The 23,792-nt window shown below is 39.7% G+C and overlaps 4 protein-coding genes and 1 long non-coding RNA gene across 5 annotated transcripts in view; 2 read left to right on the top strand and 3 right to left on the bottom strand.

The window, feature by feature from the left end:
- The window catches only part of LOC144649122 (uncharacterized), a 111,941-nt gene that overhangs the window by 48,329 nt on the left and 39,820 nt on the right, over positions 1–23,792 (bottom strand). The window lies entirely within an intron of this gene.
- Positions 1–23,792, bottom strand: part of LOC144649065 (uncharacterized) — an 83,067-nt gene that overhangs the window by 26,727 nt on the left and 32,548 nt on the right. The window lies entirely within an intron of this gene.
- On the bottom strand, positions 2–8,339 carry LOC144651144 (uncharacterized; the record flags this gene model as incomplete). The annotated part of the gene is made up of 5 exons (XM_078511037.1): positions 7,769–8,339; positions 5,913–6,013; positions 5,244–5,483; positions 1,496–1,592; positions 2–888 (listed from the first exon to the last, which is right to left on the bottom strand). Coding segments are annotated over exons 1-5 (1,569 nt in total), but the record flags the coding sequence as incomplete, so codon positions are not given.
- Positions 8,526–9,490, top strand: LOC144651143 (uncharacterized). Its single transcript, XM_078511036.1, has 2 exons — positions 8,526–8,649; positions 8,778–9,490. The coding sequence occupies exons 1-2, from the start codon at positions 8,526–8,528 to the stop codon at positions 9,488–9,490; spliced, it is 837 nt and encodes a 278-aa protein (XP_078367162.1).
- Positions 16,187–23,502, top strand: LOC144649059 (uncharacterized). The gene is made up of 4 exons (XM_078508523.1): positions 16,187–19,628; positions 20,396–20,695; positions 20,772–20,991; positions 22,539–23,502. Exons 1-4 carry the CDS (start codon positions 17,441–17,443, stop codon positions 22,618–22,620), a joined length of 2,790 nt encoding a protein of 929 aa, XP_078364649.1. The 5' UTR covers positions 16,187–17,440; the 3' UTR covers positions 22,621–23,502.

Here is a 23,792-nt window from a genome sequence, read left to right as displayed (position 1 = left end):
GGATTATCCAATCACGTGGTTGACGACGCTGGTATTCAGCCAATGCCTCCTGTGCTGCAGACAATTCTCTTTCGGTGGAAGCGTGCCTGTTCCTTTCTTCCTCTATTTGAAGTTGGAAGTTTCTTAGTCTCTCCTCCACTACTGTCCTCTGCTGGTGCTCGTCTTCCAGATGACGCTGTTTTTCCCTAATAGCGTTCTCTTTCACTTGAAGTTCTTGACTCAGTTCTTGTTGACTTCGCTGGTACTCAGCCAACGCCTCCTGAGCTGTAGCTAGGCCTGATTCTAATTCTCTTTCGGTGGAAGCGTGCCTGTTCCTTTCTTCCTCTATTTGAAGTTGAAAGTTACTCAGTCTCTCCTCCACTACTGTCCTCTGCTGGTGTTCGTCTTCCAAACGACGCTGTTGTTCCCTAAATTCGTTCTCTTTCACTTGAAGCTTTTGTCTCAGTTCTGGTTGACTTTGCTTGTACTCAGCCAATTCCTCCTGTGCTGCAGACAAGGCGGATTCCAATTCTCTTTCGGTAGAAGCGTGCCTGCTCCTTTCTTCTACTATTTGAAGCTGGAAGTTCCTCAGTCTTTCTTCCAAGACCGTCTTCTGCTGGTGCTCGTATTTTAAACGACGCTGTTGTTCCCTAATAGCGTTCTTTTTCTTTTGAAGCTCTTGTCTCAATTCTTGTTCCACTCTAGCTCTGGCCTGTTGCTCTCCGCCCAATGTTTTCTTTAGTTTGTCAACAACTGTTTCCTTTTCTCTTAACTCCTGCTCTCTTACGTTGCGCAATCGTACTTCGTTGTCAAGGGTTTGACGTATTTGCGCAAGCTCATTTCGCAATCTTCTTTCCAGTTCGCTACAAGCGCTTCTCGCCTGCCTCAATTCCTCTCCTACTCTACTGCCTGCTAAGGGAACAAAATTTTGAAGTTAGTTTTTGCCAGTTCAAGTTAATATCTTTTACTTCAGAGTATGACTAAAACAGATTAATTGTAGTCCTCCCCTCCTGTACGAAAGGCAGACAAATAATGTCTGAAATTTGAAAAAAGGAAGGAAAGAACTGGTAACATGTAAAAGTTTTTTACAAGTAATTGTGGGTCTGGTATTTCTGTTGCTGTCTTGCGATAATCCAAGTTTTTCTTTCAAGGCTTGTACTGAACTGGTTATTTTACTTTCTTCCGCAGGCCAGTAAGATGTTGTCTCTAATCTCAATGATTGCCTTATTTTCCGCTTCCACATTGCTAATCGCTTCGGCGATAAGTGTTCCACCTTTGTCTCCACTTTTTAGTTCCACGACTTCTCGGCGCATATTCAAATAATTTTTTTGGTAGATAGAAATGAACGCGTCACATCCTTCTTGGTAACTGCGTAGATTTTTTGTTGCTCTACTAAGCGATATTTGAACTATATGTGCGTTTTCACTACAGAGAATCTCCACGCCATATGTTTCTTCGACATCTTAAAGTTTCTTATCGTAAACTCGCTTGATAAATTTCATGAACTGTGGCTCACCCTCAAAGCTGGCGGCTGTGTCCAATATTTGTGAAGAATTCTGCTGGGTCTGTGTTGTATCTCCATACTGAAACGTCTCGTTTCCTCCTGTTGATTGCTGCGGGAAGGAATGGCGACCCTGGTAAACGTCTTGAAGAAGCTTTTGCGCACTTTCAATCTGGTTAAATTAAACGTTCCAGAAAGAACATATTCCTTTTGAGAAACGCCGCGACATTCAACTTCCGTCTTTTCCTCTAGAATTTTGAGCGCTTTCTGCAACTCTTGAGGTGATAGCTGGAACCTATCAAAGTTTACGCGTGCCATTACTCGCTGAAAAACCTAAAGTGAACAAAAAATCTCGATGATTTGGTACGTGCAGAATGCAATATGGAACAATTGAAAGTATGATGTTTTATATATGTTCGTGTTTATTTGCTTTATTTTACTTTCGGAAAAACTGTTCACAGGCTACTTGTATTCTTTCCCAGGTGTTCCTTACGCTAATCTTTGCAAACGTAACACGACACTTGTGTTTGTTTGTAACAAAATACTTTTGTCTTCCTTGACCTTGAAAAGGGTGTCGGTAAAACGCCGACTCGGGGTCGGGGTCGGGGTCGGGGTCAAGTTATTAATTTTTTTAAAAAAAATTCACTGATTCCAAAAAGAAAAAAATGACAACGTTTATATAAGCGTTTAGGGCATTTTGAGTCGAAAAAAAGCATTTCCTTCACAAAATAGCCGGGAGTTTTGATCCATATAAGTTCAAAAGAATAAAAGAAGAAATTTGTGGTCTAGCAGGTGACAGGTGAAATTGTTTATCTTGGCAGATAGAATTTGCTGCCGACTTCTTTCTGAGCGTTAGCTCCTCGTTAACATAGCATGAACTTTTTCAGGTTTATATTAAATTGTACATACCTTTGTGTAGCAAGAGAAAATTGATTCAGGTTTATACCGTTAAAATAAAGCCGCCTCTCTTTTTTAAAAAATATTTATAAGGAACCAGAATTGTTTTGTCTAGACAGCGAAGCTCGCATTAACATGTCTCGCAATCTTTAAGTTTCTACATTCTGTTGTTGTTTAAAATATAAGTGGAAGTATCTAGCCATCCCTCCAATTTGGGTGACGGAAATGCGGATAGACATTTTAATTAAAATTGATCTTAGTAAATGTACACATCGTTTTCGACGCAAATGGTGAGTTGTAGCCTGCCCGCCTTTCGTCGCTCCCGCTTACTGCACACACCATACAATCTTCGTTTGCTGTTCAAATTCTATCCAGTTCACAAATGAAGCAATTCACGTCTGTCCAAATTTTAAAAAGCTGGCTGTATGTTTCGATTGTTGAAGAAACATGTTACAACAAACTGCCCGACGTGCGAGTTTCTCTGTCGAAACAAACCGCTCTACTTCTTTGAAAATACTTCTTTTAATATGAAAGGCAGCTTTAATTTTTATTACTCAAAAACATAAACAATCTAATTTACACCTGAAACAGTTCATGCCCATCAAATTCTACTGCAAAAAAATCTGCCGCGCATGTTTAAAAGTAAACAGATTTAGAATATTTGCGAGACAACGTCTACGCGAGTTTCTCTTGTATTATCTGTTTATCATTGTTTATACCTAATTTGTTTCAGTTGGACTGAAAACCGAAGAGTCTTTTAAAACAAAGCCTTTTTTTAAGTTCTTATGAATCACAAGGTGGTTCTGTTTTATTGATCAACAAAATGCAAAATGAGCAAAGAACGGCTAAAATTGAAGTATTACACTCGCTTCCAGCGTTAGGTGCATAGCAATTTGTTAAAACAAACAACACGGATCGAAATCCGCCAATCACAGCCCACCAGCATGACCTTTTGACCTTGTGGGTGAAACCAACAAGGGCATCCATCGGTTTTGATTGGCAAACAGAACAGAACTTCGAAAGATGCTGTCGAAAGATGATGTCGAAAGATGGACGTAGATCAAAGATAGCTATGCGCGTAACATTAATTGCAAGCGGGTGTAACTTATTCGATTACAGAAAAGTAGAGAACAACATCTTACCGCGAAACTGTATTTAAAAGTTAAATTTCACCTTACGCCTGTTAGACCTTAACTGAAATTCTTCTGTTACACTTTTGAACTTATAAGAATCAAAATTTGTGGCGAATTTGTGAAGGAAATGATTTTTTTCAACTCGAAATGCCCCACACGCTAATATAAACTTTGTATTTTTGAATACTTTTACTTTTTTTGAATTCTGAATTAGTGAATTTTTTTTAGAAAATTAAAAAAATTGACCCCGACCCCGAGTCGGCGTTTTACCGACACCCCCTTGAAAATGCGATAAAATGAAACTTTTGTTTTTTGTTTGTTTTACGGCGGCATCGATGACATTTGTTTAATTTAATTAAGCTGCGGTTTAGACTGCACGAAAGACGATTCTCAAAAACTAAAGAAACAGTAAACAGCTAGAATATTTGTTTCCTGGTTATCAGGTGTTCACGCCGAAAATCCCGGTGCAAGTTTTTGCATACCTAATTACGAAAGCGCTGTGAAAGTCTCAAATCTAATTTAATTAATTTGCGGTTTTTACTTGGCGCCAAGAAGTCTGCAGGAAGCCTACCGCAAACACGCAATACAAGCGATGTTCATGATAGTTCCAGAAAACAATGTAGACTAGCTAAGGCCCGTTCCAAACGCCGCTCCACTCATGTGCCGAACCTAACTCAGTATGGTTCGACCTTGGAGCGACTTTGGAGCGACAGCTGATTCAAACGGCGTATTTGTGTCGAACTTAATTCGCGGAAACAAGTTGTTAACAATAATAATGTTGACTGAACGTCTGCGTTGAGGATGATAAAAGGTTTTTGCAGTCGAAATCAGCAAACCATTACGCAAGTTTTGCTATAATAATAATATTTCCGGAAAAGCAAATTCATTCCGCGAGATTTATATTATTTAAACTGGTTTTCTCTCGAGAATTAGTTTGTAAATGCTAATCTACAAATCTGATCTTATCAATTGGGGAAACAGCAAAAAGGAATTACCACCAATTGAAACAATTTTCCCATGAAGTTCCGCTTCTCTTAAGCTGAAACATATTAAAAGATAAACAAAATGCGAGCCCGGTCAGCGAAGTAATTTCCCCGGAACCTAACTAAAACTGCCGGACCAAACTGATTCAAACGCCGCTCTTCTGCCGTACTTTATTCACCAGTTAGGTTCGGCACATGAGTGGAGCGGCGTTTGGAACGGGCCTAATCTGCGCATGCGTTTGGTGTAAATTACGTTGCGTAGTACCACAAGGAGAGCAAAGGTTTTACTGAAACAAATATATACCTTTGAGATCCTCATATAAAAGTAACGTAGATATGCTCCACGTTTTACTTGGGGGGTATGGTCAGGTGCTCCCACCCCAACCCCCTCCACAGGAATAATTAATTAATTGATATTAATTAATTAATTGACTATTAAAGTTTACGCGTTAGCGCACTAGCGGGTTAGCGGACGACAGCCCCAACAAACCATCACAATAGTGCATTCTGCACTAAAAATGCACATGATTTAATACTACGAGATGTAATTACTTTATGCACGTAGATTTTATCCCATTTGTTAAAAAAAAAAGGCGAAGCTCCGCTTGTTGATAAGGACAATAAATGGCGATACATGTACTCCTCTTTACTGGAAACTCTAACATTCCTTTTTGTAATTCGAGAAAAAAACACTGGTCTTCCTTAAGACCTTTACTTCTGTGACTTTGCACCCAACGTTTTTTTATTTACCTCTACGAGATCATCTGGAACAAACCGGTGAATCGGTGAAGTTTGATTTAAAGCCTGTTGTAGGTAGGTACGTGACATCTCCACTTGTTTAAAAGCTCCTGGCATTATAAAACATTCACTGGAATCAATCCACTCAATACCAGTTTTGCCAGCGATTTCCTTTAAAAGGGTTATCGTTTGCTCCCGGGTGAGGAGTTCCACAGTTTCCAAGCAAAGCTCTGCAGACACCAGCTCAAACACCTGACCCAACAAAAGAACGTACATAAATTCGACTTAAAAATCACTTTAAAACATAAAAAATATATTTTTAATGACCTCGTTAGGTCTGAGAAAAATAACAGTTTATTTAAGGAGTTTAGCACAAAAATGAATGATAAAACGGAATGATCAATCTCTCCAGAAGACCTTGTCCTGTAAACCGAACATTGGAAAAGTGGCATCATTGCTGACTTTTCTATTTTATGCATTGTATTAGTATTATAACAATATCGCCTAGTGGATCATGCTCCTTTGACAACTTTAGAACGAAAATCATCTTCAATAACAAGGCAAAATCTCAATCTATCAAAGAACACATATTTAAATTAAAAACAACAAATAAGTAAATAACCTGAATATATTTTTTTACGGTTTGGAGAGAAAGCAATACGTACACCCGGTATGTGGTACCTCAAAGTTATGATCCTCCTTCGTCATGGTTTCCTCGTACGGTTTGACTATTAAAGCAACTCCTTGAAACTCCTGTTCCCGCTGTACTACTGATTTGACGACTATTAAATGACATGACAAAATACCACATACATGTTAAAGGCAGGAAAAGAAAGTCTGCTTTATCACTGATTATGATTATTGGAGGTACTTTAAAATGCTTTTATTTAGGACTGGACTGATGTTTGTAAATTATCAACTAGGGGTTGCGACAATATTGAAAGATGACATGTTTCTTTAACAATCAAAGAGTGGAGTTAGTAAGTGCGAATGAATGTTTTGGAAAAAGTACCCTTACTAAATGGGGTTTATTTTGCTGATTGTCGACATAAGTAACAGGAGCCTAAATTTTTTGTTCTAGGAAGTAGAGGATGAATAAGATCCTGTGAGTGTGGCTACATTCTATATTCTTCCAAATGAGCCAGATCTAACACTGTAATAGAAGCTCATGCAGGTTGTAATGTTTTCAAACTGTTAGAATGAGGAGAACCACTTTTGAAGCCATTTTTATCATTTACTAAGCTAAATGTTTTTACAAAAACCAAGACAAACAACAGCGTTGTATGACAGAATGCAATAAACGGCATGCAATACGAAGCGATGACGTTTCACAAGAGGTTAAAAATACATTTTCTTCGTAGATTTGCTCAATTGTACAACTGCAGTAATATTTTATTTTATATATATATATTTTTTGATTTCTCTATGTTGTCTCAACAAAGATTACGTTATATTATAGCGTGACTTGCGACAAACGACATACGATACGCGGGAGCTAGCTTTTAAGCTGCGAGAAAGGTCAAACGGTCTCTCAGTCCAAGAACTAGAAATCTCTGTCTACTAAATCTAATAGATCCCATCACATAAAATTTAGTCTCTTTCGTTTATACATTGTAGTGTCCCATTCTTACTGCACGGGAGTATTTTGCTTTTGCTACGCGGCGATTTCTTGTTATTAATAAGTTAAACTTGATTTCTGTTCGATTGAGCTAAACGGATCCGGTCGATCGGGTGCCTGCATTAAAGCGATGACGTCATCAGTTTCACGTCATCGCTTAAAAAGCAGATTATTTTGCTCAGTTTTTATTGAACCACTGAAATAATTCTACAAAAAGACATGTTCAGTCTTGTGTTTTTCATAAACCGCAGGCACTTACTCAGTGAAGGGACAGAATTGCCTATCATTGCCTAAAAATATACGTGTGTTCTAAAAGCTGACATCTGTGATGAGAAATGTGGCAAACGTGATTGTGTGACACTTTTAATTTAGCATATAACCATGCAAATTTAACCATTGAAATTTAAACTAAAGCAATGCGTCGATCATTGCCATAATTTTGCAATATTAAAATCCTGTGTAGTTCATAAATGCACAGGTTCACTAAATAGATAAAAGCTTTCAGCGATAAACATCCACTACATTCAGTTCAGGTTAGCTTTCTTTATGGAATAATAATCATGTAGTCATGCACATTCAGCGAGTAATGTAAACAATTAGATGCCAGCTTCGATCGAGGCAGTCACGGTGTCTTGACATGCAATTATAATAAAGCAAAGTGTTGTTACTCTTAAAGAAAACTGAAATGATTACTGAACGACTACGACACGAAAAGCCTAATTAAATGCCAAAAAGAAATGTAATTCGAGTATGACACAGCTTGATCGACATCCACAGCACTTTCGGTTTGCATGCAACGAATATCGTAGGGATTAGCATATTCCCGATCCTTCGAGGGGCTTTATAAGTCCTCAGACACGAGGTTGTTAGTAGGTTTCTTCTTTATAACTAGTAAGTCGGTCGGTCATAAAGATCTTACCTTCAGGGCTGTCGAAGGTTATTACTGCAGCTCCTCGCTTACTGATAATGACACTGTCGATATCACCGCCGCCATTTTTCTTTCGCTGAAAATGAATAAGTAGATCTTCTGATTTTGTTGTCGCTTGAAAACCTGTTACAAATATGCTTCGAGAAACACTCGTCGGGTCGATGTGAAAGTCATTTTCCACTCGAGAAACTACCGTTCCAGCACTTCTTTCTTCGTGTATAATTTTCTCGGCCATGTTGGTCCAAGCTCTGATACAGGATTGAGCTATTTTGTGCGAATGACTTTCCGAGAAATCGAAAGCGGAAGTAATTCGCTTTCCGGGAATCCCCTGTGGTATTACGTGGCGAAACTTTCCAAATCGAAAGGCAAAGTAAAGCTTCTCTCTTCAGCAACCGTGAGGACGTTAATAAAAGTATTTGTGAACAGTAAGGGCGAGCAAAAGATTGCCTTAGAACCTCTGATATATCAATGATTAAAGAACTGTCGCTAATGGCGAGGGTGTTTACCATTTACAAAAAATTTCCGGAAATTCCGGGTGGGATGTAAATGGAACACGACTTTTCAGTTCGTTCCACTGGAAAATTCCCGAAATAAACGGACAACCTGAAAAGGTAGTCCCGTTTTCCCAGTGGAAATTTTCCCGATGGAAATGTGTGTTCCATTTACAAATTTTTCGTATTTCTGACCAGTCCCAATCCTTTCACGGTCTGTTTTGCAGCCAGGCCTTTCTTGTTGCTCTCAGACTAAAATGGCGGGGGGAGTTCCTTTAAGTTTACAGGCGGGTTTGTACCAGTGCAGTGTTTGTCACCTGCTTTTAGCTAATCTGGAGAGTTACCTGCATCACGATTGTGCCTCTTATGTAAATGTAAATGGTATGTACAATTTTTGGCAAACCCGAAACTTTCTTTGAGCAAGATTTCGCGCGTAAAATGTTACATCTGAGAGCAAGAAGCTTATTCCATCCAAAGTTTTTATTTTTTGTAACATTGTTTGTTTTCAGCTAACATTTCTACCATTTCAAGTGAGCACATACTTGAACCGCCCACTGTTCATCAGCCCACACTTGAACGGCCCACACTCGAACGATGGGAGGATACAGATGTTAGACTGCTCATCACAACATATGTCGATAACAAGCATAGGTTTGGCGGGAAAGCGACGAAGGGAGAAGTATTCGAGAAAATAGCCGAGCAATTTACCACAACATCTGGTCGTTTGGTCTCCGGAGAACAATGTATGAGGAAGTGCGGAAAGATTACCTTAAAACAAAAGGAGATAGAAGATCACAACCAGAAAACTGGCAATAGCAAGAGGACCTGGAAATTTTATGATGAACTATCGGAGTGCCTTGCTAAGGATGCTACCGTTCATCCCGTAATTACGATGGAAAGCGCAATACAGTTGAACGATCAGAATCCAGTTGGTTGTGGCAGCCAACAACTTTCAGATAACGATTCGTCCTCTGAGTCGACAGGAGGAATGTGTACAAGTACAAGCGATTCATCTGGCAAAAGAGGCAAGGCCACCAAGCAAAAAAGATGCCGAAAGAAGCCAAAAAGTCGCTCTTCTGCGGCGGAAATGCTTGAATTTTTGAAATCGTATAGCGACAAGCGAGAAAAAGTGGAAGAGGAAAAGCTAAAGGTGTTAAAAGAAATGAAAGACGAAAAATCGGCTTTCTTTAATCGTTTCTTCGAATATATGGACAAGAAGTGAACATTGAAACAAAATGTTGCTGGTGTTGGAGTGTAGGCAACAGGGTAGGTGATGCAATATTGAAATGGAATTGTCAGAAACCCCCCCACACACACACACACCCCACGATTTCCTCTCTGTTGCTTACCCTTCAAGACCAGCAACAAAACATTTGTTTCTAAGTTCTTTTTGTCCATTTAATTTATTCAAAACATGTAGCCTGGATAGTTCTTCTGGCATTGTTTTCTACTTGTTGTTTGTTAAGTGTTGCATTGTTATTTAAAACAATTATTTTTTTCTTAAAAGGAAATATTTTGATATCATTTTATTTGTTTTTCCTGTTTACAAAAATTATCTTCAGTTCAAGATACAACTTATAGTTTGCTGGAGGTATCTTAGGGTCCATTCCCTTATAAATGTGGTACTTGTCGTTCATTAGCATTACTAATAAATGTACATGAGGGAGAGAAAGGAGCTGTGTTTCTGTGAGAACAATAATTTGGTTAGATTAACTTCCTCCTCCCCCTCCCCTCATTACTCCCTTTTAAACATTTCTTCATAGTTCCGCCAACACCTTCAAATCAAAAACCAATGTCACAATGTTGTTCACTGCTTTATTTGAACTCTTGCTTAGTGAGTGTACAAGTCACCTGATTAAGACTTTAAAATTGCACAACTATAGATGTTACAAGGGTTGTTGATCAACACACAGAACCTTTTTAGTGGTATGAAGCAAAACAAGCTAAATAAAATTTCATATTGTGTTGTTTGTTTCAAAAGTGTCATTGATGTACCAAAAATATTTAAGGGATTCAACAGATGATATTCATTAGTTGCACGCGCTTAGCCTGAGCTGCTGGAGCTCCTCCATCCAGGTGTCCTGCAACTGCTCCGCCATCATCTCCATCATCACCATCATCATGATCTAAGAAGTAGCTGTCGTCAAAGTCATCATGAAGAAGACAAAAATTGTGCAGAACACATGCAGACATAATAAGGTGAACCAACAATTCCAAATCCAGGTGCTCTAGTGTGAGGAGTTTCCTCCATCTCCCTTTCAAGAGTCTGATTGATCTTTCAACAATTGACCTCAGAGCAGAGAGTTTAGTGTTAAACCTTCTCTGCCTTGCAGTAAGGTGCCCATTGTCTCTGAATGGGGTTATTAGCCAACTGAAAAAAAAATGCCATACTTAAGGCAACTCGTTCAACTTCTAAATTTAAAGGTATTTTGAAGCTACTCACAATACAGTAAAAATCTGTGAGTAAGAACTTACATTTAATAACCTCTTAGGTTAAAATTTCCAAATGAGATACCATTTTTATAAGAACCTATTAAGCCTTAATTTGAAAACAGGTTCATATTTTTTTTAAAATTGATTCAATATGTTTACTTTTGGGAAAATATAATCTGAATCCTCTTTGGAGATAGGTAACCTAGAAGCCTTATTACCCCAGATGCAATGTAATGCCAATTTTTTGTGTTAATAACCCATTATGCAAGAACCTGTTTAGGCTAATCTGAAAACCAATAGGTTCTTACTTGAAGGTTTTTACTGAATCTTCAATGTGTTGCTTAGTTCATTTTATATCAATGAATGGAGGAAAATGAAAGGTGAAATACCTAAATACTCTTGCTTGGCTTACACATACATTCATGTGTGTGTGTGTGCGTATGCATGTTTGTGCTTGTGTGTAATGGCAGACAGCCATTACCAAAATACAGTAGAAAAACAAAACAAACAATACAATCAAATGAGAGAATAAACCTCTTTAGTGGGTATCCGCCATCACCAAGAAGATGTGTGTCCCCAGGGAACTTGGCTGCAGCAGTTGCAAATAGGGAGGAGTTTCTGAGGACCCTTGAGTCATGGACTGAGCCTGGCCAACCCACTAAAATATCTCTGAACATCATGTTGTCATCACACACAATCTGTAGTGCAACATTAAAAGATAATTTTACTTATTTCATTTTTATTGTTTTAATCAATACATTTATTTAATACCCACAGCAACAGCTTGTTGCTGACTCATTGTTTAAATTGTAATGACTCTAACAAGGAAAAAATATGATCCTCACCTGGACAACAAGAGAATGGAATTTCTTTCTGTTGATATACGCATCTGGCTGCCTTACTGGAGCTCTTATCTTGATGTGAGTTCCATCAATAACACCAATAATTCTTGGAAACCCAGGAAGTCCTTTTGCTTGAAAATTTCCCATTATTTCATTCATTTCATTCCCTATTGAGTACATGACATTGAAAATAGCTAACTCTTTATTCATAAATTTGTGGAAGAGAACAGAAACGAAACGAAAAAAAAGGCAATAATATTTATTACGAGAAGGAAATTTGCTCCAAAAGTTCTAGAAAATTAACAGAAATTGCAATTTACCATTAGGCCACTTGATATACTGTTGTCGCAGATCGACACAGGCACTTGACACGCGATGAAGTATTCTGTTCAGACTACTCAGGGTCACATTGAACCTGTCTGACACAGAACGGATTACCTCTGAATTTGCAACAAACCATAAGAATGCTAAGACTTGCTTATCGAGGGGAATCGGTGGCCTTCCAAAAGACTGTCGTTGTGGCACCCTTCCAGTGGTCTGTACCTCTCTGCAGAGAGCCTCTACGGTGCTTCTTGTCATTCTAAAGTGACTTTTAAACTCATCGATCGAGTATGTCGGAACAGAAACTTCAAAATACCCTTGATTTCGGTTGAGGTCACGCCTCATAAAAGTTGCAGCTGCTGCAAACAGAACGATTTCACCATCATCCTCGGAATTTATTACAATTTCATCTTCAACAGAAGAATCGAAGATCTCATCCAGCATCAACATCTGAGCCGCCATTTTGAATTTTCGCTGGAAATTCGAGGGAGCGACAGAGAGGAACCTGAGAACGAATGAGATAAGTGTCCAAATGGAACGCACTCTTCCCAACGGAAATTCCCGACGGAAATTTTCCGAGATTTCTTGTAAATGGTAAACAATCATAATGGCTCAGGTTTCGTTTCATTAAACGCGACGAGGGCTTGGTTCCAGTCTCGCGCACTTCTCTTTCTCCACATCAGATCTTGATTTGAATGCAGTTCCCGTGGAATATTTCCCCAAAATGTCAAGTATTTCAGAACGGCGTCTTGCCGATGGACCTAAAATCCAGCTTCTTGACGAAGAACAAGCGGCAAGAAGCGTTGTGGTATCAAACATAGCTCCACAGTCTACGGAGGGAAGTGTTACTATTCATTTCCAGAAGAACTATAACAGTTAAAAGTTACTGAAGATGACCCACCACCCTACATGTAAATCAAAACTACATGACCCACCCCTTTTCAAGGGCTCAAAAACTGATGACCCACTTTCTTTTTGCGCCAGCCCACCCCCTCCCCCCTCCTCTCCTTATTGACCATTCCCTAAGGAGAAGGCCCTTGATATCAAGTTACCTGTAATAGTCTGTAAATATTGATAGATTATGGAGATTGGTGCAATGCATGTTGGAGTTTCGTTGGCTTGTTTTGTGCTCTTGGCTAGACTGTTGTTGATGTTGGGTAGCTTGGCATTTGTTTAATTCTCCTTGTTACCTTCTGTATTATATTGTGTTTCTCTGAGTAGCTTCCGCCCCCCCCCCCCCCCCCCCACTCCCACCTATCTCAGTGGGATATAAATACATGAATTGCCCCTGTGATAGAGCATGGTGATGTGTGCATACGCTGGAAATGATTTAAATTGGATTCCACTAGGGGGAGGGTCGGGGTGGGGAGTACATCAAGTGTCATCCAAGTTGTGCGTTAGTTGTGGAGTCAGCTTTAAGGTACCTTTTGATGCGATAATGTCTACTCCTGGTAGATACCAACTAATGATCTGCGACCTTGGCATTAAAACAGTTTTACCCTCAGACGTACAAGCAAATTCATACCCCCACCATCGTACAAGATGGGGAGAGGGGGGCGGTGGATGGAGTTTGTTGGACGTGAGTCATTAGAGCCGCCATCTTGGATGTCACCATTTTTAAGCGATGACGTGTAACTGATGACGCCATCGCTTAAATGCAGGCAGCCGATCGACAGGATCTCTTTAGCGCAATTGAATAGAAATCAAGTTTAACTTAACAGGAAATTGCCGCGTAGAACACAAGAGCAAAATACTCCCGTGCAGTTAGAATGGTTCATCACAACGGTGTATAAACGAAAGAGACTAATTTTATATGATGGGATCTATTAGATTTAGTAGACAGAAATTTCTAATTCTTATAATTTACAGGACCGCTGTGAACAAGAGACCGTTTGACCTTTTTCGCAACTTAAAACCTAGCTCCCGCGTATCGTATGTCGTTTATCGGAAGTCACGCAATCTTTGTTTTGACAACATAGAGAAATGTAAAAAAAAATTAAAATATAAAATAAAATAATACTGTTGTGCAATTGAGCAAATCTACGAAGAAAATGTATTCTTAACTTTGCATCCTTGGCCTGTAAATTCATAACTACTGTATTTATTTGAATTCCATCAGATCCTAACTATACTACGAGTTTATTCAATCACATTGACATTGCTTCTTAGGTTTAAAAAATGTAAGCTGCAGTTGGATGACAGTCTTTATCACGCACAAGGTGTCGCCTACTTTCATTTACGTTAATTTTTTGACAAATTTCCTCAAAATTATGTAAGACTCTTTGTGAAACGTCATCGCTTCTGCATGCATTGCATGTCATTTATCTTAGAAAGTCAGAAAATAACGGAACTTGATGCAAAATCAGGCCAGAATGCTTATGGAATGCAAACACAACAAATCGCACAATTCTCTTTCAAAAAACTGGAAAAAATAAAGTACAATGTTAAAAATGACGATTTTTGGCCAGGCCTACTTGAAATTATGACGTTGCTATGCATGGACACATGGTTGACATATCACAATTTCGGCAAGGGATGAATGAACAGCAACTGGAAGGTTTAGCATTGTAGAGTAAAGCATCTTCTCAAAATTTCGAAACACCTTACGGAGGGGGGGGGGGTGCCAGCCACCCCTCCCTTGTACGTCCGAGGGTTAACCTTTTCCACGAAATTTGTTTTATATAATAAAATGGCCGGTATAAGGTCTCGCTGTGCTTGTGTGCAGAAGTAAAAACGTTTTGATCATTCTACACTTAAAAATACCAACCGCTTTTAGTCAAACAATTCAATTAAGGTAAATGAGACCTAGCAACTGAGCTGTATTTATACCTAGCAACATTCGTAAATCGTACGGTGACGTTTTGCTACTTGTTTATTGTATATATTTTACAACGGCCATATCCATTTGAAACGAGCAACTGAATAGACGAAAGATGAATAAAATGAAGAAGAAAAGTACACCTCTCTACGATTAATCAGGACGTTTTAAAAGTTTCAGCTATAGTTGTATGCCGAGATGTCCACAGCAAAATCTTTAGAATAAAACAAATATGTACGAGACTCATATTAATCATTTTTAGTTGTTGTAAATAGTTGTACATAGACATTTTCGACTAGAGTGTTCCTTGATACTTGACAGTTGTTTTAACTGCAATTCAGAAAATTGCCAGTACCAGTCTAACTGGTGGTTTTGCCCCTCCACCCTATTTCCCACGACTACAAGGTTGTCTTTAAATTATAAAGTGCGTGTATATGACGTTCGCAGTTAATGTATATAATGACTGATTGCTACCAAAGATTCAACTGCACGTGCTCTCTTCGATAAATGTTCTTTTTCCTTCACCTGTCTAGTTGTGGAAACAGTGCTGAAGCATTCTCACAAACTTGAGGGATCAACACTGAAGATTCATCGATTTATTCCAGATGATCCCCCGGAGGTAAAATCGGAATCTCAGTTTACGTGTATTTTTTTCTCAGAAGTAAAAAAGACATATACATTTGTTCAGATAAACAAAAATAAAATTTGCTTAGTAAAGAGGAGCATCACCGTTAATTGTACAATAAACTTGAATAATTTTGTCATCTGTTTTCCAAAGTTAAATTGTGGAGAACGTGATGACATTTGCAGTCGGATTGGAACAACTTTCTCACATGTAGTAATAATCATAGCACTGTTTTTTTCTATTGTTTTAGGTTTTTCAGCAAGTTAAGGCACGTGTTGACTTTGATAGGCTCCAGCTATCACCTCAAGAGTTGCAGAAAGCCCTCAAAGTTCTAGAGGAAAGGACGGTAGTTGAATGTCGCGGCGTTTCTCAAAAGGAATATGTTCTCTCTGGAACATTTAACCAGATTGAAAGTGCGCAAAAGCTTTTTCAAGACATGTTCCATCGACGCGCCTCAGTTCAACGGCAATCGGAAGGAGGGAACGAAACTTTCCATTATGGTGATACCACACAGACCCAGCAAAACTCTTCGGAAACGTGGGACACTGAAGCCGTTGACAATGTCGACAGCAAAGATCTCAACAGCTTTGAGGTTCAGCCACAGTTCATGAAACTTCTTAAACGGGTGTACAAGACGAACCTTCAAGACATTGAAGAAAAATATGGCGTGGAGATCGTTTGGAGTGAAAACGCAACTCACGTAAAACTGCATCCTTGTAAAACACCGAACGATCCAGACAGTTACCAGAAGGGATGTGATGCGTTTATTGATCTTTATCAAATGTGACCCTCCACGGGAAAACAGTGAAAAAGGTGAACGCACGGGCACGCCAAAATGGCACGCTAAACAATAGGCAGTGTGCAAAAATGACACGCCGGCTTCCGAGCAGCGTGTCAGAAGGCACGCCTAGTTAAAAATTTTCTTTTGTTAGTATCGCACGATAAAAACAAAGGCGCGTGTCTTATCGAACAATGTTCCGTGTCGAGCACTGTACTGTGCGAAATGGCACGCCAGCGTGTCAAATAGCACGCAATTCAAGTGTGCAAAATGACACGCTAGCCGTGTCCAAGAGAAAAGTTTAACTTACCGTTCTCTCGTCTTGTAAAACTATCACACGTACAACTTTTGCAAGGTCGGTGCTCAATAAGCATAGTTGTAGCGGCAGCCATATAAGCCGGCTTTCGAAACAAACAAACATTGAATCGCAGATTTTCGACGAACCGAGCTTTTTAATTGAGTATCAATTTCAAAGTAAACGACAGAAAATCGGAGATAAAACCAGCGAAGGCTTACGTTAGAAACTAAAGCCAAATTTATTGTCACAAACGTTGTCGCTACGTTTCACCCGCCGACTGACCCGCCATGTTGACAAAATAGTCCTTGGTCCCAGTGTTTCGCGGCCGCGCATGGGCTGGTCAGGAAACGGGAAAATGACTACTCTTCCCGCCCAAGGCAGATAATCGGGAAGGGATTAATGGACTGCAAGCATTCTCTCTTTTTTCTTTTAAATCCGTGGAACGAACACAAAAAAAAGCGATCGATCGAGCGTGTAGTTCGGGCGGCGAGCTACTAGTAATAGCTAGCGATCGAGCGCGAAGATTGAGCAGCGAGCTTCGCGATCGATTGTTCTTTAATTTTGCGTGGGTTTACAAATCGCTTGCGAAGTTTACTTGCAATCAACAGATTTCGATGAACTGAATTCTTGCGAGCAATCTATATTTTTAAAGCACAATTAAATATCGTGGTTTCAATCGAAGTTTTATTTTCTTCTTATGCATAAGCCTCGTACGATCTGGAATTAGCTAACTGTTATGCACGTTCATCGGGTAAGTACGTAAGTTATGCGAGCTTGTTTGTCTTAGTATGATAACAAAAATTGAAAAGCATGTTTTTCTTTAGATAGCTTCGACCCGTTCGTGCCATAAGAAGTTAAACGGATGTAAAAGTTACAAACGAAGGCTGGTTTGGGAAGCGTGTCTTATCGCACGCGTGCGTGCCATATCGCACGCGTGTCCTTTCGCACGCGTGTCATATCGCTCGTTAAGCGTGCCAAATAGCCCACTTCTCTTAGATAAAAGCTTTAGCGTGCGAAACAATATCAACCGTGCCATTCTTTGTTTTACCTATTAAATATGCGCATATCCGTGCGATGTGTGACACGCTTAGCGTGCCGTGCCATGACACGCGTGCCCGTGCGTTCACCTTTTTCACTGTTTTCCCGTGGAGGGTCACAAATCGTTTTCCCGAACGTGGGTCGAGAAGAAGTAGAATTAAATAATGCCGATGATATAGCCGTTGAGGTGATTAACTCCGTGGAAACTGAGAATGATGTGGTCATTGAAAAAGTAGGAAACAAGTTGGTGGTTTATGCAGAAAAGACTAAAATTATCCGTTCGGTGCAAGCCTTGAGGGAAAAGCTTGGATTACCACAAGGCGGTGCCAGAAAGACCAGACGCGGTCAAAGAAGTACGAATATTGGTGCTCGAGAACAGAACGAGACATCCCAGGAAGATCGATTTCCTGCATCGCAGGCACCGTTCTTAAAGCAGCTCCTAAATAATGGAGTAGAATTGTCTTTACACCAGAGCGATATAACTGACGAGCAAGTGGATGCCATAGTCAATGCAGCCAACGAGTGGCTTCAGCACGGTGGTGGTGTGGCGGCTGCAATAGTGCGCAAAGGAGGTCGCCAAATAGATGATGAGTCGCGACGAATAATGTCACAGAGAAATAGGCGGCCGCTTAATGTAGGCGATGCCGTATCCACAAGAGGTGGCAATCTCCCCTGTCGTTTTGTGATACACACAGTTGGCCCGAGATGGAATGATTATGACAGAAAGAAGAGCATTTCACTTCTTCACATAGCATGCTTGGAAAGTCTTCGTCTTGCCGCGCAGTTGGAACTTTGTTCCATTGCCCTTCCAGCTATAAGCTCTGGTATTTTCGGCATGCCTAAGACCATTTGCGCTCAAGTTATGTTTGAGGCAGTGGAGGAGTTTAGCTCAAGCACTGACGCCGAATTCAGCACTCTCCGTGACGTGCGTATCGTCATCATTGACGACGAAACAATTAGTTTCTTCCGTGAAGAGTTTGTTAAGCGTTACACTTCTCAAGAAACGTCGTCAACAAAACCAACACACCAGGAGCGTCCATCCACTGAAGAACAAAAGGGTTCTTCTGCCTCAAACGCCAAAGTTGAGCCTCCTTCCTTTTCCTCAGCTAATGAACTACTTGAGGAACAATCCAAGAAGAGTGGGGAAAACGATGATGCCGAGACACCAAATGAAAGCGTTGGTCCAGACAACGAGAGCGGTGACCACCATAAAGAGGTGCTCGATAGAATTAAGGAGGTGCATCCTTCCAACAAAAATATTTCAAGTACAAACAAAGCTAGTCCGCCCACTAGCATCGAAACGCCAGATGTGGAAACTGAAGCTAATGACACAAACAAAGAAGCAGCCTTAAAAGCCTCTGCTTCAGTGAAAAGCTCCGAGCTGTCAAACATGAACACTGCAGCTAAACCAGCGTTCGGCAGAGGAAGAGGTGTTCTTGCAGCTAATTTTTCTGGAAGACCACATAGAAAACCAGGATCTAAATCAAGTGAAGGCACACAGTTTGAAGAAAAGGATAAAACAGAGAATGCTAACGCTGGAAGAGGAAGAGGCATGACGCATGCTGCTGGAAGTGTCTCGCCACCTGGTCTTACTGTGACAGATGAAGGAAGACTTCTTGCACGAAAACTCGGGAAACAAGTAAACGGCGATCTGAACATTGATCCTGGTGAATCAATGAACGAAAACAAAGAAGAGAAGAAGGAGTCTATTAAGGAAGCTTCGAAGGAAGAGAATCAAGAACCAAAACACAACAATCAGAATACTAGTGAAGACAGGTTGAATGATGAATGCCACCAAGGACACTCAAAAGATCAGAAAAAGTCAAGTCACTCACAATTGGACCAAGATGCCGCGTCCTGGACTAGATTATCGCCTGATGGTGGAATTACCGAGTCGCAGGATACCGAGAAAGAATCACCTCAGATATCTGCTACTGACAACAACAGTAAACTTCCCAAAAATGAGAACAAACCCATTCAGGGCGAAAACGAGACAAAAGTAAGCAAGCAGGAACTTGACCAGTCAAGTTCCGACGCAACAGACGATAAAACAACGCATCCCAAACGTCCATTACCTTCTAATCAGTCGGAAACGTCCTACGTAACAAAGGAAGTAACACCAACAGCTTCATATGAAAGCGTCAACGACCGGGATACCATGAAAGAAAGACCAACAGGTGAATACAGAATTGCACGCCAGGACGGAGGTAAAGAGACATTTTTCTTATCGTTCTATAGTAAGATACATAAATACAGAATGCTGTTGCTGAAGCATTTAACAGTAATTGGTCAAGTTGTGAACGTTTTATCTGTTGTAGGTAGTTTGACAGTAGCCTAATAAATCAGCTGGTTTTATGTGTTCTTGTCAAAAAAATACCTAACTTTATCTTACTATTCGATATTTTATTAAGATCATTTTATAGTATTTTATGGGACCAATACTTGCTGCAGTTATGAATGTAATTAGGCTTGACACTTATGGTAGCCAACTAGCCCACACTGGGCTTTGCACAAATTTTTACAGGTCGGTTGGCTACAAGTAAAAACAAAAACGTACAGCAAATGCTGCACCACGGCCAAAACTTATATTCACCCACCAGCGACACGCTGTATTGTTTTTTCTGGATAAGGTTTACATTTGCCAATGACTCGAGAAAGATTGGAACTTACAGTACATTTTGACTAATCGATGTTTTGGAGGAAAACCCTGGATGAACAGAACCTTAAAATTTCATTCCATTTTCCATTTTCCGAATGGTTTTGCCAAGTGAAAATGCCTGACAAATAAAATTTAAAGAAACACGATCGGTAGGTATAACGCCCTCAGATCAGTGTTTAAATTTACGTTTGGTCTATCAGTATGGTAACCATTTTAAAGTATGATAGCACAGATATAAAACGAATCTGAATGTTCTATAGACTGTCTAGCCAATCAGAGAGAACTTATCAGCATATATATACCTTACTTTTACAGTACCGCCCTACGAGATGCAAAGAACTCATCAACAAAGTGAACCGAATTGCGCCATGTGCACGAATCTAAGCAAGGATCCTGTTTACCCACTGCAATGCGGTCACTTCTTTTGCAAGTCCTGTTGGAAAAGGTTTGTCGAGAAGACGAAGACATGTCCAAATTGTAAGCAGGAAAATCTTTTTCGAGGAAACCAACCAGTTGGGTACATGTCATGGAGGGCAGAGTCACATAGTTCACTTCCGGGGTACGAGGAGTTTGGAACCCTTGCCATTACCTTTAACTTCGACAAAGGAATTCAAGGTACCGTTTGAATCGTTTCTGTAAGCGTGTCATTTTGTATATATTTCGATTGAAGTGTTCTGCCCGCTCTTTGTAGGTTCGGAGCATCCAAATCCGGGGCAGCCATACTGTGGTTTTTTCTGTACATCTTACCTCCCTAACAGCCCAGCAGGACAAGAATTGTGCAACTTGTTGAGAACGGCTTTTGATTCACGGTTGATATTTACCATTGGAAAGTGCCCCGCTACCGGCGAAGAGAATAAAATTGTATGGAACGGCATCGAACTGAAAATTAATCGAAGTGGAGGCCCAGCCAAGTAAGGATTTTGTCCATGAAACTTAAAACTAGGATTTAAACCAGAGAGTCACTTATTTAACCCTATTCAGACCTGGCTTTTTCGACCACTGACCGAGGGAAAGGCTTCTGAACCGCACCTCCCCCCCCCCCCCCCCCTATGTAACTTCCAGAATGTTTAAGCAACCACAATAAAAGTTGTAAGATGTATAGTATGTCCAAACGTCTTTCTTTTTGGTATACGTTACGTGGGATGATGACGTCACATTACGTGACAATTACATCATGAGTCAAAACGGCCGCCATCTTGGAATATAAACTTTTTTCAAAATGCCAGAAAACCACTCAAAAGCACAGGTAGCCCAAGCTCCTAAAGGAGCCGTCAACATGTAGACTACATATGGCATAGAAACACAAGATTTACATAGAAGAGAATAGGTAAGTCAATTTTATTGGATATTTTCCCTTTATTTTGAATTATTTTTTACGATCGTTATATTCCCATACAAACCCTTATAATAAGGTTATTACGCAATGTCATATGTAGTCTACACGTTGACGGCTCCTTTAGGAGCTTGGGCTACCTGTGCCAAAAGTACACAAATTCAATAAAACTGTGCTTAAAAACCGTAAAAAGGTAAAAACTAACTGCATTTAAGTTATTTTTTATTAATCGACAACACAAAAATTATTGTAAAATGCCGAAAAGGGTTCCGTGCCGAATAGGGTACAGACGAATAAATTATGTTATGCAATTATGCAACATTATCCTCTGTCTATCGCGCGGCTGGTGGTCTAATGACGTGCGTGTTGCATAATTGCATAATTACATAATTTATTCGTCTGTACCCTATTCGGCACGGAACCCATCTCGGCATTTTACAGCCCCCCCCCCCCCCCTCCCCGGTCTCAATAGGGATAATAAGATAAGATAAGATAAGATAACTTTATTTATACACGGTTTTTCCATCAGTCAATTAAGTTACTGGACTAATACTTTATTTCTTGCGGCACATTACATTGTGATGTAATGAGGGTAGCGTTTATGCAAGTAGTAAACAAACATGCATAACAACATGTCATTAGTATATAAGAAAGTATCCAAAGTGTACGATCTGCGTTGGAGATACCCAATAATTACGCCAGCGGCTCCAATTTACTTGAATTCATGGTTTTGATTCATTAGGTGTTAATATTGATATAACGATGTTTGGACTACAATACTACATTTTCTGACTGGGATCTGGTGCTAGTCCGTCACAGGGCCAGCATTTGATCATCGGCCGGAGCTACTTTTACACACGGGGCAAATGAACTTTGATAATAATAATATATTACTTCCAAGAACGCAGCCCAAGAAATCTGGTCGGTGCTTCAACCCGAATCGCTCGATCAAGACCCATCGGTTCATGGATGATTAGAATGACACAAAAAACATTTGCAATCACATCTAACCAAATTGTAAATAATTGAGGGTTTGTTGAAAGTACTCAGTTTTATTCAAATATATAGTCACAGCCGTTACCTTGGCATGAAACTAAGTTTAATCCTGTTTTATTAACTTTGCAGTTGTGGCTATCCAGACCCCAGTTACCTTGACCGAGCAAAGAGTCAACTGGCTGAAAAGGGAATAACAAAGCCTCACGATTGATCTCTTTAATAGTTTATATTAGAAATACGAATTGAGAGTTGAGTGTTGCAAAACAAAGTATCAAATTAATCATCCTGCCCATCAAAAAGGAAACAGAACCAAAACTCAATGCAAAACCAGTGAACTAATTGGTTTTCACCGTCTTTTGATTGGTCAACTGGTCGAGAAAGTGGCACGAGTTTTATAAACCAAGCTCCAATTGAACTATATATGACGTTTATAGCATTAGGATTACAACAATAGATTGCAATCAGGGGATAATCTCGATTTTTGTAGGGGCCCACAGTTGGCCATAGATGATTTCAAGAAGTATGACATGTTCTTATCGATTATCTATCGATACTTTCAATTCCACCGTTTTATTCCTGCTTTATTTGCGTTAAAATCAATAGGAATAGTTAAACTGGTAACCGGATGTAAAATAATTTTAACCAATGTCTTGTCCAAATCAAGGATGATTGTGTTCTTGTTTTACTTGTACTGTATGCGTCCAAACCGAGACCGTCGTACAAGTCTTATCAAAAGAGATTGCTACCGACAATAGTTGGGACATTTCGCTCGAAAGCTACGTCACGTGCTGACGTATGCTTTTAAATTCTTGTTCTCAAGCGTTGGCGCTGGCATACACAAAAACTAAAAAAGGTAGTTTAATTATATCTGAAGTTAAGGAATTTCTCTTGGAGCTGCAGAAACGGACATCAATTTAAACTCGTTCACTTATAAATCAAGGTTGGCAGGTGATGATAATTTACGTAGAATCTGACCATGTAAGTAAAAATGTATTAGTTTAAATGAAACCAAATTCCCTCAAAAAAAATCTTAGAAAATCTGTGGGTGAGCAGTCAAAGGAATTTAAAATTCTGATCGGTACCATGCAAAACGCTAAATCACGGTGGGCACAAAGTGACCCAAAAACGCTCACCTTCATTCATCTTTTTCGTTTTTGGTACTAGTTACCTGAAATTTTGTATAAATATAGAACTCGTCATTCTGAAAAATCGTATGTTTTTTGTTTTTCGAATTTCGAATTTTTTGGCGGGAAAATGACGTCACAAAGTTGGCGCCAAATTTTTTTTAAATTAGTATGGAACATTTTTTGACAGTTTCTGAAAGAACTTGTCGCAAAGATCTTGAAACTGAAAAAAATTCTGAGATATGTCAATCTAATCAAA

Source organism: Oculina patagonica, chromosome 4 (genome assembly GCF_052425735.1).
Source record: "Oculina patagonica isolate OP01 chromosome 4, crgOcupat, whole genome shotgun sequence".
NCBI classification, from domain to species: Eukaryota; Metazoa; Cnidaria; class Anthozoa; order Scleractinia; family Oculinidae; genus Oculina; species Oculina patagonica.
Note: the sequence above shows the minus strand (reverse complement) of the source record. Positions and strands in the feature narration are given on the sequence as shown.